This window comes from Arachis hypogaea, chromosome 8, assembly GCF_003086295.3.
Source record: "Arachis hypogaea cultivar Tifrunner chromosome 8, arahy.Tifrunner.gnm2.J5K5, whole genome shotgun sequence".
Classification (NCBI taxonomy): Eukaryota; Viridiplantae; Streptophyta; class Magnoliopsida; order Fabales; family Fabaceae; genus Arachis; species Arachis hypogaea.
Window position 1 is genome coordinate 10,963,312 of NC_092043.1, and position 13,372 is coordinate 10,976,683.

The window sequence follows — 13,372 nt, forward strand, 5'->3', positions numbered from 1 at the left end:
CCTTTGTTTTTTCTTTTTCTTTCTTGCATGCATGTCTTCCGTCTTTATGCAATAATTGCATCTAGTATATTTCTGTTATTAAGAAATTGACATTTCTTTGAGACTTATACCAACAATAATGTGAAAGACAACATATAATTAACAATATCAACATGTTTAATTGTATGAAAGTGTAAAAATTGTTTATGATTAAAAATATAAAATTCAATTTTATTACCCGATTTTTCTAAAGAAAAATTGAATGTGCAACATATATATATGAATTAATAATTTCATTGTATAGTATCACATTATATTACCTGATGGCATTAAAACATAACGTGGATTTTATGGTGTTTCATTGTAGTATCTAAATTACCTAACTTGCTTTTATAAGTAAAAAATAAAATATATAAAATAAAAGTAAAATATTTAAAGTTTATTAAATATTATTTTTTTATCTTTTTTAATAAGTTAGATACCATATCTTAAACACTATAACATTTACCAAAATATTATGACTGTATTTGTTTTCTGAAATTGAAATTGAAACTAGGATTAAAATTGAGTATTGCACTTGATGACTAAAGATTAAAGTTAAAATTTCAATCACACAACACAATTTCAATCCCTTCAATACCTCTAAAAAATAAAAACATAAAAAACTGAAATTTATAAGAACAACTGACACTTTAATAATATTTCCTTTTAAAAATACTCATTTAACTTTTCAAATTTCAAATCTACCCTTTAATCTCTATATTTATCTTAAACCAAATATAATACTAAGATACAATTCAATCCTGTATATTTATACTAAACATAATATAAAGACTTAATTTAATATCTATCTCTCAATCTCAACTTCTCTTCAAAATGCAGCCTACTATTTCCATTCATTATATATACCTATTGGCAATAAAATATTATGCTATCTTGAATTTCTTAATTCATCATATGGTTCGGTAATATCAGACGGATTATGGTTCCCTGCTTACAAAAACAATGACTGACTAATCAAAGCTTTCACATAAAAATAAAAGAGAACAGAAAGAATCACCTAAGCTTTACAAAAAAGGAGCAAGTATAGGTTATTTTCAGAATTTCCACCTCTGCTACTGCAACTATGTGCTACCACTAGTTCAATTTACAATCTCTGCCCCATAAATTGACCATAATAATCATCAGGGGCAAAAACAAGTTTCGCGGACCTCGTCCTGTGTCAATCATTCAGCAACTTCTAGTTGCTTCTCTGTAGCAAATATATCATAGAATGAACAAAAGCTATCAATAAAGTTTAATCATGTATGCTTGTTTTCCTCGTTAGCTGTACATTGTGAAGAAATCTTTTTGCAGAAATCACGTTCACTCACTAATGATATATCTTCAGGAGATAACATTGTACATTTACTCAAGTAATGTTGACTGCCCCGCACCCTGCATTCAAGCATCAGGTAATTGATCAAATACTCAACGATACCTGGTTAACATTTTCTAATGAATCACAATGCTGGAAAAAAAGAAGATTGAATTTGCTTCGCAAACATGTACCTTCCTCGTCTCTTAACACCTTGTGAAACTCGGAAATCTTCTGATCTTGAAATTTGGCGCATTGAAGATAGATATTCATTGAAAGCAACACCTTTCAGTACCAAGGATATTCTTGCAGGAACAATAGACTGGATGATGTTGAACAGAGATGTATTGTTTTCACTGCATAGAAGGCTACCATAGTAAGAATTGACATCACAACATGCCCAAATATAATTAACAGAACAGAAAAAGGTAAAACTTGCTGAATTTGCACCAACTATAGATGAAAGGCAAGACCATATACCTCTTATGCACATCATAAACTGGGTTGTCCAACTCTGATTCCTTTCCAGTATAGATATCAGTGCTTTTTGTGAGATCTGCTCTGGATAATTTCCCCAATGTCATAATATTAGTTGTGGAAGCCAACATCTCAGAAGTTAAATCAACCTTGTTCTCAAAACCTAACTTTGATCCTTCATCTGCTATACGATTAACATAAAAGCAAAACCCAGAAACAGCAACAGTGGACATCATTATTTCCTCATCATACCAACTAGCTGTGGCTTCCCCAGACAAGGACATTGCAGGTTCCATAACATCCTGCACATTCGTATATCTAACTGAGTGCCTATACACTACAATTAAAAAATAAGGGAAGCGGGAGGGGGGAATTCAGGGGAAATAACAACTTTTATTTAAGCGCAAGGCACTTACACATTGTCCACGGTGATCAAAAAACAAATCAGCTTCTGAAATTAGATTGCTTAGCTCGCTAACCAGTTTAACCACTTCAAATGTGCCTAGCTGCTCCGACGTGGCATGCCGTCCTAAATCTGTTTGACACTCACGGAGATTTCTCCACCATTTTTGTACTGTATCTGTCTCTATCATCGGAGTGGACTCAACAAACTTTGACTTAAGCTGGAAATCCACACGACTACACTCGTCCATCACATGGACAATTGCAGTTTTGGGATTTTCATTGTACAAATCTTGCACAGCCTCTTTTGAAGGGGATTCTGGAAATCCATTATTAACCAACAAACATGGATTTTCTGGAAATTTTACTAACCGCCTACGAACACCCAATGGTTTCAACTCATTATTCACTGAAATTTCTGGAGGAACAGCAGGATGCCCAGAAGACACTGCCCCAGACATTGTCTCTATTTCATTCTCTATTGCAGTTTCAGGAACATAGGTTGACTCTGGCACACAGGATATATCCAATGATTCACATGTGTTAGCTGTTTCTGAAAATCTAAAAAATTCCTCCTCTTGATCCTCCAATTCGGAACAAACCAATTTGCGAAATGACGTGCCAGAGTGATGTTCATTCAATTGAAACTTAGAGGGAGATTCATTATTATCATTGAGGGATTGGCTCTTGTCAGCTTCATCATGAGTGCATTGCAGATGTACATTATTTGGATCCTCATCCTCAGAATCAGAGGACATCACTATAAGTTTCCGTCGACCATCATTTTGTGTTGGCAAAGCTTGTGGGGATCCAAAAGAATCAGAAAACTCAGAAATATTATATTGAATTTCAAGCTCAGTATAGTCAGCTGTAGTCTCATTCCGCTTTATCATCTCCAACTTCTTGGCCTCTCTATAATCAGTATCCATATCATGCGCATCTAAATCATTTTGCATACCTTGCAACCTAGAGTTTTCTTCTGTTATAGATATTGAGTTTGCAAGTTCTTTTTCAACTAATTCAGATAATTCTGAGGGGAAATCCCAGGGAATTAGTTTTGGTAAGATTTGATGGCCAAGCTCAAGATCAAATGGAAGTGAGCCATAACCTATTTGTGCTTTTCCATCTGTACAGGAAAGAGGAAGATCATAAGTTCTAGCATAGCAATACAGTGATAATAAGATAAATGGAATTATGAATAACTAACATTGATCCCCCTAAGCATGTACATTAAAACATGGCAAATATATGTAAAAAGGTTGCCAGAGTAAATTCCTGAAGACTTATTAGGAAAGAACAATTCAAACCAGAATCACTAGTCTACTTTGTTCCTTAACCCTATAGTTAAATCATGCAGGAATAAAAGAGAGAGAGGGAGTAGATGTTGACACCGATCCAAAAAGGTCACTCTTACAGCAATCACAAGAAGGGAAACTCTTGCAAACAAAAAGAATCTATCTTGAGGTAAAAATAAATGTTTCAATTATCTTGAGGTCACGCACAATAACTTAACCAATCTTAGCCTTGGATGTGGCCACTCTTAACTTCTAAAAGCTTATGAAATAGTCATTAAGTGTATATAGCAGCATATTCCCTCAGCTATGTAGTATGTACAAGCTAAAACTTCCAACCAGCAGGTCTTCACTGTAGAACAACCATATAAAAATTGACCAAAATTTTAATGATTATGGTCTTATAAAATGAAAATAGCCATTACATATCACCAACAAAGTCAATAAACATGAGAAACCCACCTTTTCCAAATTGCATACTCTGAAACCAGAACTGGAGGTTCATAATGGTTTTCCTGATATCTCCATTACAAGACTGTATAAACTTCTCCAGTAAAAGAGGATGGATGTTGACTCCTTCAGAGACACAAACCTGCATGTCATTCAATGTATATCATTATAATTTAGGGTTTCAATTTTTCCCCTCCTTCTGTGGGAGAGGAGAGAAACTATTAAGCTTAAGCACATACCTTGTACAAATGGCAAAACAACTCCTTAGGAGATGGCAAAGAGAAAGAAAGATTGAGCCTATCAAAATTATCTGGCAGGCGGGGATCATCACCTATTTTACAAAAATGTCTTTATAAACATCAAAAGATTGATAAAAGATATGTGAAGAATAAGAGAGGTATATCTAGTCAGCTTACTATTGCTGATCAATATTATTGGCCCCCTTGCTGTCTCAGCAATCTGTTGTATGGCAGCAATGCATCCGCGATCTTCAGGAAAAAGGATGTCTACCTCCTCAACTAGAATTAAAGTTTGGACTTTATGACATGTAAGTACACTATTTTTGCAAGGTAACTTCTGTGATGTTCCAGCAGGGCCACAAGCTTCATCATCAGATATGGTTATTGGTTCAACCATCCCATCATCCATCTCATCAGCTGTTTTATCCTTGGGCAAAGCCATAGCAGGGGATAATTTCATTGTTTTCTTTTGTGAACTTTCAATGTCTTCTGGTAACCTGAATACTTACATCAAATAAGAAATATTACCAAAAAACAGCTTGCATGCATAGCTTCTTACACAATAAGTAGCCTGATTTGACTAATCCAAGATTCACACAATGAACATCATGTAACAAAGCAGTTTAATCAGAAGTTAGATGGTCTTATTTTCATTATACCCACTCTTTTGGTTTACATATCTCATTGAAGATTGAAAGGAAGGAACCAGTTCAGCCCCCAATCAAAAGCTTATAACGAACTTCTTCATGCTTAATTTCATCTTCATTCAACAATTCGTACAAGCTTCCTTAGTATGTAACTGTTTTCTTTTTCTTCCATTAGATAAAAGCATTCTAAAGCTTGTAAATATCCACCCACCGACATAATGACAACAGAAAAAACTTTTTAAGTTTGCGACAATAATCCACTACTGCTTGCAATCCGGTAGAGAATTTTTTATCCTATAACATTTGATCTGTACAAGAGCATCAACATCCCCAAGTTCAGTGAAGTACTGATTTCCTATGAAATATGTCATGCAGTGCTACTCAAAAAAAGGAGGGGAAAAGGCTCATCTAAGCAAACAAAATATTGGAGGAAAAAGTGAAAACTTGCACATAATATGAGGAAACTGAAGTCAAGCAGAACGACTCAGCTGAAGATCATAACTTCTCAGCAAACAAGGCAGGACAAATTAACAAACCTTTTGAAACCAAGCGAACCAAGAGTATCTCCAAAATACTGTTTGACAGCAGGCCCATTTCGACAATGCGATGCATTGAGCTGTTACGGCAGTAAAAGCTTTAAATTTTAATATATTTGGCCATATATGGAAAACAAAGGAAACAAATGTTTTATTTATAAGTGCACACACTGAAAAAGAAAAATGCTGATAGGATAGTGATAAATAGTGATACCTCAAAAATCTCAAACCCTTTCTCTTGAGCACAAGCATGGACAGCAGCAGACTTGCCACTCTGCAATATCATAGATTCATGCATTAGCTGCCAATATAAATAAGAGGTGCTAACAGTGAAGAAAATATGTAACTAAGTTTTGCTAAAGTAGATTCCCACCCACCCCTATTGGCCCTGTAATTAAAAGAACATTGTGCAGGGAATCCTCCTCAGTTAGATCTTCTGAATCATAATCACTGAGAGAACAGTTATAATCACCATCATCATCATCACCATCTTGCATGTCCCATTTATCCCTGTTAGAGGAATTCTTCCTCCCCTGGTAACGTCTTTCATGCCATTGTTGTAACCAGTCACGCAAAATATTGACCGACTCATCATTACCACAAACCTATAACCAGATATTGAAAAAGAAAAGAAGTTATGATTATAGAAACTTTAATGCAAACTATACACCTTTTAAAAATGTCTGACCTCAGTGGCCTTTGTTGGCTTGTACTTGTATGTCCATAAGCTGTTGTCAGCCTTATCTTTACAGTTGTGGTAGTAAGACTTCATACTAAAATGAATAATAAAAAATGAAAGCCTCAGTTCCTGGAAATGAGCTTACAACCCAACTACCCAGAGCATATTTAACCAAAAAAAGATACCATAACTATCATACAAAGTACACGAATTTTATCCTTAATTGTTAACAAATTCAATTGTTAAACAACCAAGGGAACCTATTTACATCAGATTATACTTATGTAGGCGATATTTACACCAAAATTCCTCCTATTTTCTTCTCCTAGATAGGAAATGAATTCACTCCATTAAACATAGGTTTCTTAAATGTTTATTTACTCTGGCGTCGATTTTGTTCCTATTAAGGAGTTTCTGATAAAAAATATCCTAACCAGTTTATTTTATCCAAAAATAAGAAGACAGGAAAAAACCCAGCTTATTATGTATTTGATAAGTTCCAAAAAAATAAATAAGATAGGAAAAAGGTATTACTAAGCAGCATTTGCAACACAAGGAACACCGTGAAATAAATGTAAAATGGATATAAGAAAGAATTAATTGCCCATATGCTATTTCAATGAAGATATTGGGCGAATGGATGTGGCATTTGGTTACCTTTCTTGCAGAAATCTACTGAGTGGATCAGCATATGACTTTCTGAAAATGCGAGCTTGCCCAGAAAAAGTAACAGATTCATCCACTTTCAAGTCCTAAGAGCATTTTTTGGTCAATAACCCAGGAAAAGAGCGTACACATTTAGTGGCTATACACTAGATTCCACAGATTACCCATATGCAGCTAATGTGCAAAGGGGACAGATTACTATGTATAGAAGGAATTCATTATCGAAATAACAAAATATAAAACAAATTATGTACCACTTCAGCATCTTTTAGCATTTGAGGAAAAATTGTTTGTTCATTTGCTGGCACGGCTAAGTTTTCTGACAGTGATGTTGCCTGAACGTTTTCTGGCTGGATAGAGAGTCTATCTGACAAAGTCAATGCATTATGAGAAATTGAAACACCTGAAGTATCCAAAGCACTAAGAGTCTTATCATCATAACTTTCAGGAGCATAATTCACATAGGTATCCTTTCCCAAAAAGGTCCAGTTTCTCCAGTCAAGGCATAAGGTATCCTCCTGCATGATAATGTTATGCCCAACTTAAAAAATTAACATTGTGAAAATATAAAATACAGGGATCAAGGTAATATAGATAAAGCTCTTTGGTATAACAAAGCAATATCAAATCATATGCAAAAGTACCTTACCTGGACATTTTCAAATACATGGATAGGACCACATGTAATTGCTTCATTATCCTTCTTATGTGCACAAAATTTATTTCCTATTTCAGCCTGCTCCTGAGATTTTTTCAGGGCCTTCCATGAGGAAAAAAACGGATGTATTTGCCGTCCTGCAAACAGTCTCGCATTTTCCTGGTCACAATAGATATAGAACCCAAAAAATAAAGTCAGATTGCTACAGTCATATCTAAAATTTTTTCAGGTCATTGTCTTCAATGAGTTACAATCATGGCACAAGTTTTTACCTAGTTGCTATTTCACACAATTCAAAACATACAATCCCACAAAAATGCTAGCTCTAATCATAGCAGAGAATTTATAGAACCAACAATGCAAGAACTACCACACCAACCTCAGCTGAGATTTTTGCCTCTAACCGTAAATCAGGAACATGTGTAGCAACCTCGTCAGAATCAGTAAACACTTGCTTCGAAGTTGACCTCTTGTTCCCATTAGCTGATGCATTCTTCTTCGGCGTGCTATTCTGCTCAGAACAAAAAAAATTCACACAATTAGAATCTGAATTTCAATGCGAGAGTTTTAAGAGAAAAGTAATTGAATTTAAAACTGATTGAAATTGAAGAAGAAGATCGACCTTGGAGGGTTTTTCAGGAGGAGTGAGCTTCGGCTTCGGCTTCGGATTCGGCTTCCTCTTCTTTTTCTTGCTAGAGGGAAAGTACTCGTCGTCATTTTCGTTGCCTTTATCGTCGTTGTCCTTCGCATTGTGCTCAGGTGGCTTGTGAGGAAACAGAGTAGACTGGACCAGCCTCCGCCGGACGCTGCGGCGCGGTGGAGGCGGCGTGGCGGCCTTGCCAGGACTGGCCTCCGTGACGAGGTCCTCCATCACTGTATGACTGAGATTCTTCGATTTAGGGTTTTGTGAATTTGGGGAAATTGGAGAGAGAATGGGACTAGAAGTTTGTTAGAAATACTTGGAGGGAACACCGCTTAGTTCCCGCCATTGTGCATGCTATTAGTTTTGATTTAGGCGCTTAACTAAACCACATTATTTACATTTAAAAATAGTAGTTATCCCTTAGCCGGATCATGTGGCATTTGTTTCTCATAGATGATTAGAATTAGATGTAAAACAATAGTAACAATAACAACAATCATAATGGTAATTAGTAGTGTACTATAATTTTTTTAACCAAAATGGAGATATTCGAATCTACAATCTCTAAGTGAATATAGAAGAGTATGTTATTTGAGTTATAATTCGTTAACTAATAGTGTATTATAGTTATTTTTTCTCAATAGTATAAATAAACAATTATGATATAAATAAAAAAATAATAATTTAAATATACGTTGAAATATATAATGTATATTAGAATAAATTAAATAATATATATAAATAAATATTTTTTTTGTTACTAATTTTTATATATAGAATATTATTTTAGTATAAAATAATAAAATATAATATTTATATATTAAAATTAGTTATTAAAATTAATTATTAATATATTTTGTACACAAATATATATAATTTAATTATTTTTAATATTTATTTTTATATTTTAATATATATTTTATATTAGTGATTAATTTTGGTGTGTATATAATATGATTGTAAGAAAATATATATTTTACAATAATATATATTTTAAAACTGTTATGAAATGTATAAAACATAATGTAATCACAATCATGAAATATCATTCTTAAGCCAACAATATTCTCTACAAGGTAAATCGTACTTCAGTAAAAAAAAAAAAAAAAAAATTACGAGAGAATATTTGTCTAGTAAAGATTTCCTTCTTTTTTAAATTGTTGTTCTAAAGTCTAAACCTAAAATTCTGTTGTTAATATGCTTTTCCCGACTTGGGTAACCATAGGCAAGGTATCAAATTGGTGCTATGGTGTATACCAAGGCAACAAGAAACCCATAAATTCCTAACTCAAATCCCTGAAAAGGAACACTATACGAACCCACACAATATGAACGTGGGCCATACTTGATTGACCACAAAATGGAAAAAGGAAAAGTGCCAAATTACTAAAACATCCCCGTCTTATTAAACCATGCCAAAGGACAAGTGAAAATGAATTTTGAAAAAAAAATCAAAATAATAAAGCAGGATTTTTTTTTCAAAATTTCAAAAATTGAATCGGTTATCAAACATGATTTATTAGTTGAATGGTTCAATCAATTCAACTGAAAAAATTATTTTATATTAATTATTGAATATAGTTTACGTTTCTACCCTTTTCTCTTTCTCTCCGTAATATAGAATAAAAAATAAGATGAAAATTCAAATGCAGTCGATTTTACATGAAATTAATACTTGAGAGTTAAATAATTTAACTGATTTAACTAAATTTTTATTTAACGATTCTCAAATACCAACTTCACATGAAATCGACTTTATCTGAGTTTTTATCAAAAAAATAATAATAATTGCAATCTTAGATATAATGATTTGGAGAGAGGGACAAAATAGTCCAGCACATCTAGTAAGTAGTAAGTAATGGAGAAATCTCTTCTCTATGACAGAGAATGTGACTAGTGTGTGACCCTCTTGTCCCTGTCCTTGTCCTTCTAACTGTGCAACCCACCTGTCTCCTACTCACTCACTCAAACCTCTCTCTCTTCTCTCTTTTCTCTTTCACTCTGAAATCAAAACCTTTTCCACTCTCCAACACTCTTCCTTCTCACTGGAACAAACAAAACCAACAACCCAATCACACAAAACACAGAAAACCCTAAACCCTTTTTCTTCTCTCCATAAACACGTTGCAGAGCAACTAATACGACACACATTGTACCCTGTTTGGTTTAACTCCTTTTGAAAAACACACCAAGCTCCTTTTTTTTACCCCATTCAAGCACTCTTCTCCTCCTTCTTCTTCTTCCAAACAAACCCTAGAAAATCTCCATCCGAAAAAAGAAGCTCACTTTTTTTTATGCAAAGAATGCCAAAGCAAGACACCATTCTTCACTGCACTTTGTTCTTGCTACTCTTGCAGATTCTCACAGCTCCCAAACCAGCAACATGCAAATCCACCATAGAACCCTGCACCAACAACGACTCATGCAACGCGCTCTTAGGCTACACACTCTACACTGACCTTAAAGTCTCCGAGGTAGCTTCACTCTTTCAAATCGACCCTATTTCTCTCCTCACCGCAAACGCCATCGACATATCTTACCCTGACGTGGAGCACCATATTCTCCCTTCCAAGCTCTTCATCAAGGTTCCAATTTCATGCTCCTGCGTCGACGGGATCCGAAAATCGGTTTCAACGCATTACAAGACTCGCCCTTCGGACACGCTTTCTTCCATTGCAGACTCTGTCTATGGAGGTTTGGTATCTGCGGACCAGCTTTCGGAGGCTAACTCCATAAGTGACCCTTCGGTTCTTGATGTGGGTCAGAGCCTTTTGGTGCCTCTTCCTTGTACTTGTTTTAATGGCACTGATAATTCACTTCCAGCGATTTACATGTCCTATGTGGTTCAGCCTGTTGATTCTTTGGCTGCTATTGCGGCTAGGTATTTCACTACTTTAACTGATTTGATGGATGTTAATGCCATGGGAAGTACTGCTATTACTGATGGTGATATTCTTGCCATTCCAATTCCGGGTAAATTTTCCTGTTTTGGATTATGATTGGTTTGTTTTGGTTACCTCTCTTTTGTTGCTGTGATCCTTGATTTGTATACATAGGTGGTTAGGAATTTTTGTTTTCTTAGGGTCTGTTTGTAATTGCTTTTATTAAAAAGAAAAGAAAAACCATTTTAAGGAATTGTCTATGCAATTTCGGGTTAATGTTGTGGTTTGGTTAAGCCCTTTCTCTAAAATGGGGACTTGGAAGGAATTTTAATCCAATGCACACCCAATATTACTCATCAATTTTGAGTTTTAGGCTTGTCAACATTTTTAGATTGATGTTTTTTTTTTTTGTGAATTCTTTATGTATATGTTTTGGTCCTTGCTTGTGGCTTATTCTTCAATTCAATTGGTAACAGTATTTGTTTCTTGTTATAGCTTGTGCTTCAAATTTCCCAAGATCTTCTTCTGATTTTGGCTTGCTTGTTCCCAATGGAAGTTATGCCATTACAGCAGGGCATTGTGTGCAGTGTAGCTGTGGACCGCGGGATCTTAAGTACTTACTTGGCAACTTTGTCATTTTTTTGTGTGTTTTGCAATATAGTTATTTCCTCCTTGTAAATAATTTTAGATTCTCTTCTAGGTTCATAAGTTTGGTATGAGGGTAAACATGGAGGTTCGAAATTTTCTGTTTCTAACTATAGTGCATTTGGGTTTTTTCACTCTTTCTGCAGTTTGTATTGTATGCCGGCTTCGCTGGCTGTTTCTTGCTCCAGCATGCAATGTAAAAACAGCAATCTTATGCTTGGGAATGTTACGATCCAACAAGGTAGTGGCGGCTGCAATGTTACTTCTTGTAACTATGATGGCATTGTTAATGGAACCATAATGACAATGTATGTTTATACTCGTTGCACCTGCTTTCCTCGTTGGTAGATATCAGTAGTATCTATTTTGTTGATTGTACTTTTAAGTTTATTCGTTCATTCCTGCCAACCTGCAGGTTGACACCATCCCTTCAACCTCGATGTCCAGGTCAGATTGTAACAACAATTTATATATTTAGATTCCAAATGTGTCATAAGATTGCATTCTTCATTTCTAATCATGTTTCCATTACACCGATTATAAATGAATTGTTCTGTTGTCAAATTAAGAAAAGAAAAATGGAATTCTTCATTTTGGGTTTACAATAGGTGGAACGCCAGCAAATTTTAGTGCTACTGCTAGGTTTTCTATTCCACTGCTTGAAGCTGCCTCAATATTGAGGGGACAAAAGTACAAAATGTTGGATGTCTGAATTTCTGTCATTTTTATGTTCATTATATTTTCCTTAGCCTGAACATTTGGAAGCTGGTTAATTTTGAAATATAACTTCTTTCTTTTTAACTTGAAAGCTGCTCAAGTGATCTGAAGATTCTAAGTTGTTTGAAACCTGAAAATACCTAGTCTAAACACACGACACCTATACTCTGTGATGAACACTGTATGCAAACTTGAAGTAGAAACTGTTTGTGGAAACTAGAGGAGCTTAAATTTATTATTGTCTAGCATTATTATTGAGATTAAGGTGAATGCGGGAAGTATAGCAATCTTTAATTTGTTCTAGAGGCTGCTGGGGTGGTCAAGAAGGGTCTATTTTGTAGATTGTAATTCCTGATTTAATCTGTTTCCCACTTTCCAGAACTCACCCTGAAAAAAAAATGACAAGTTTTTAGATGTCTTCTAAATATATTTTCAATGATGCTGCAGGGCCTAGGGAATTCCCCCCTCTCATTGCCCCACCTACATCTATAAGGAGAGATTCAGAACTAGCGCCAGCACCAGCACCTCAATCAGATGGAATCGGTCTAGGAACGCCCAAATCCTCAGTGGTTCCTTCAACAACAGGTCTTCCAGGATTCCCGCCGGCAAATGGTCCTATTAGCGCGCTTTCTTCTGGTGCTTCTGCCGCTTGCTCCTTGGTTATTCCATCACCCACCATGACATCTGCACTTGTGTTATTACTCGTCAAGTTGATGATCCCTGTGGCATTGTAATATTTTTGTCAATTTTGTGGTGGCTTTGGCCCTGTTGCTTTGTCTGTCATAGGTGCTCTTATCTATTGCATACTCATTTGTAACTCTTTGAACCGATTTGTGGATGTTGATAAAACAACCATGGGAATTTGAGTTTCTAACCACATGCTTACTATCTTCATCATTTGGTGCTTTACTATATTTTTCTCCCCCATGATCTATATCAGTAATACTAGTAACTAGGTTCTCTGTCATCAATTCTTAAAGCTCTAAGAAATTGATGGTAGCACCTTTGGGGACACTTGTAATTTATATAGGTTCTTTACCCTAGTATTTTCATTTTATTTTCTTGTTTTTGCCTTTAATTAATTAATTATTTTAAAACCTCTC

At 35.0% G+C, this 13,372-nt stretch overlaps 2 protein-coding genes across 3 annotated transcripts; one reads left to right on the forward strand and one right to left on the reverse strand.

Annotated features, from left to right (window-relative positions):
- Nucleotides 1-844: 844 nt before the first annotated feature.
- LOC112706071 (uncharacterized) lies at nt 845-8,504 on the reverse strand. Of its 2 annotated transcripts, XM_072201649.1 has the most exons (17): nt 8,005-8,504; nt 7,762-7,893; nt 7,374-7,541; nt 6,979-7,242; nt 6,716-6,810; nt 6,068-6,152; nt 5,757-5,984; nt 5,594-5,653; nt 5,380-5,459; nt 4,374-4,693; nt 4,197-4,288; nt 3,970-4,099; nt 2,230-3,341; nt 1,817-2,115; nt 1,531-1,692; nt 1,353-1,416; nt 845-1,231 (listed from the first exon to the last, which is right to left on the reverse strand). In XM_072201649.1, the coding sequence occupies exons 1-17, from the start codon at nt 8,251-8,253 to the stop codon at nt 1,220-1,222; spliced, it is 3,552 nt and encodes a 1,183-aa protein (XP_072057750.1). In that variant the 5' UTR covers nt 8,254-8,504; the 3' UTR covers nt 845-1,219. The 2 variants fall into 2 exon arrangements, with proteins under 2 accessions (XP_072057750.1, XP_025612950.1); XM_025757165.2 differs by having other exon boundaries at nt 845-1,416.
- A 1,398-nt stretch (nt 8,505-9,902) lies between these two features.
- On the forward strand, nt 9,903-13,143 carry LOC112706072 (lysM domain-containing GPI-anchored protein 1). The gene is made up of 5 exons (XM_025757167.3): nt 9,903-10,998; nt 11,403-11,520; nt 11,699-11,860; nt 11,968-11,999; nt 12,717-13,143. Exons 1-5 carry the CDS (start codon nt 10,320-10,322, stop codon nt 13,001-13,003), a joined length of 1,278 nt encoding a protein of 425 aa, XP_025612952.1. The 5' UTR covers nt 9,903-10,319; the 3' UTR covers nt 13,004-13,143.
- Nucleotides 13,144-13,372: the final 229 nt, after the last annotated feature.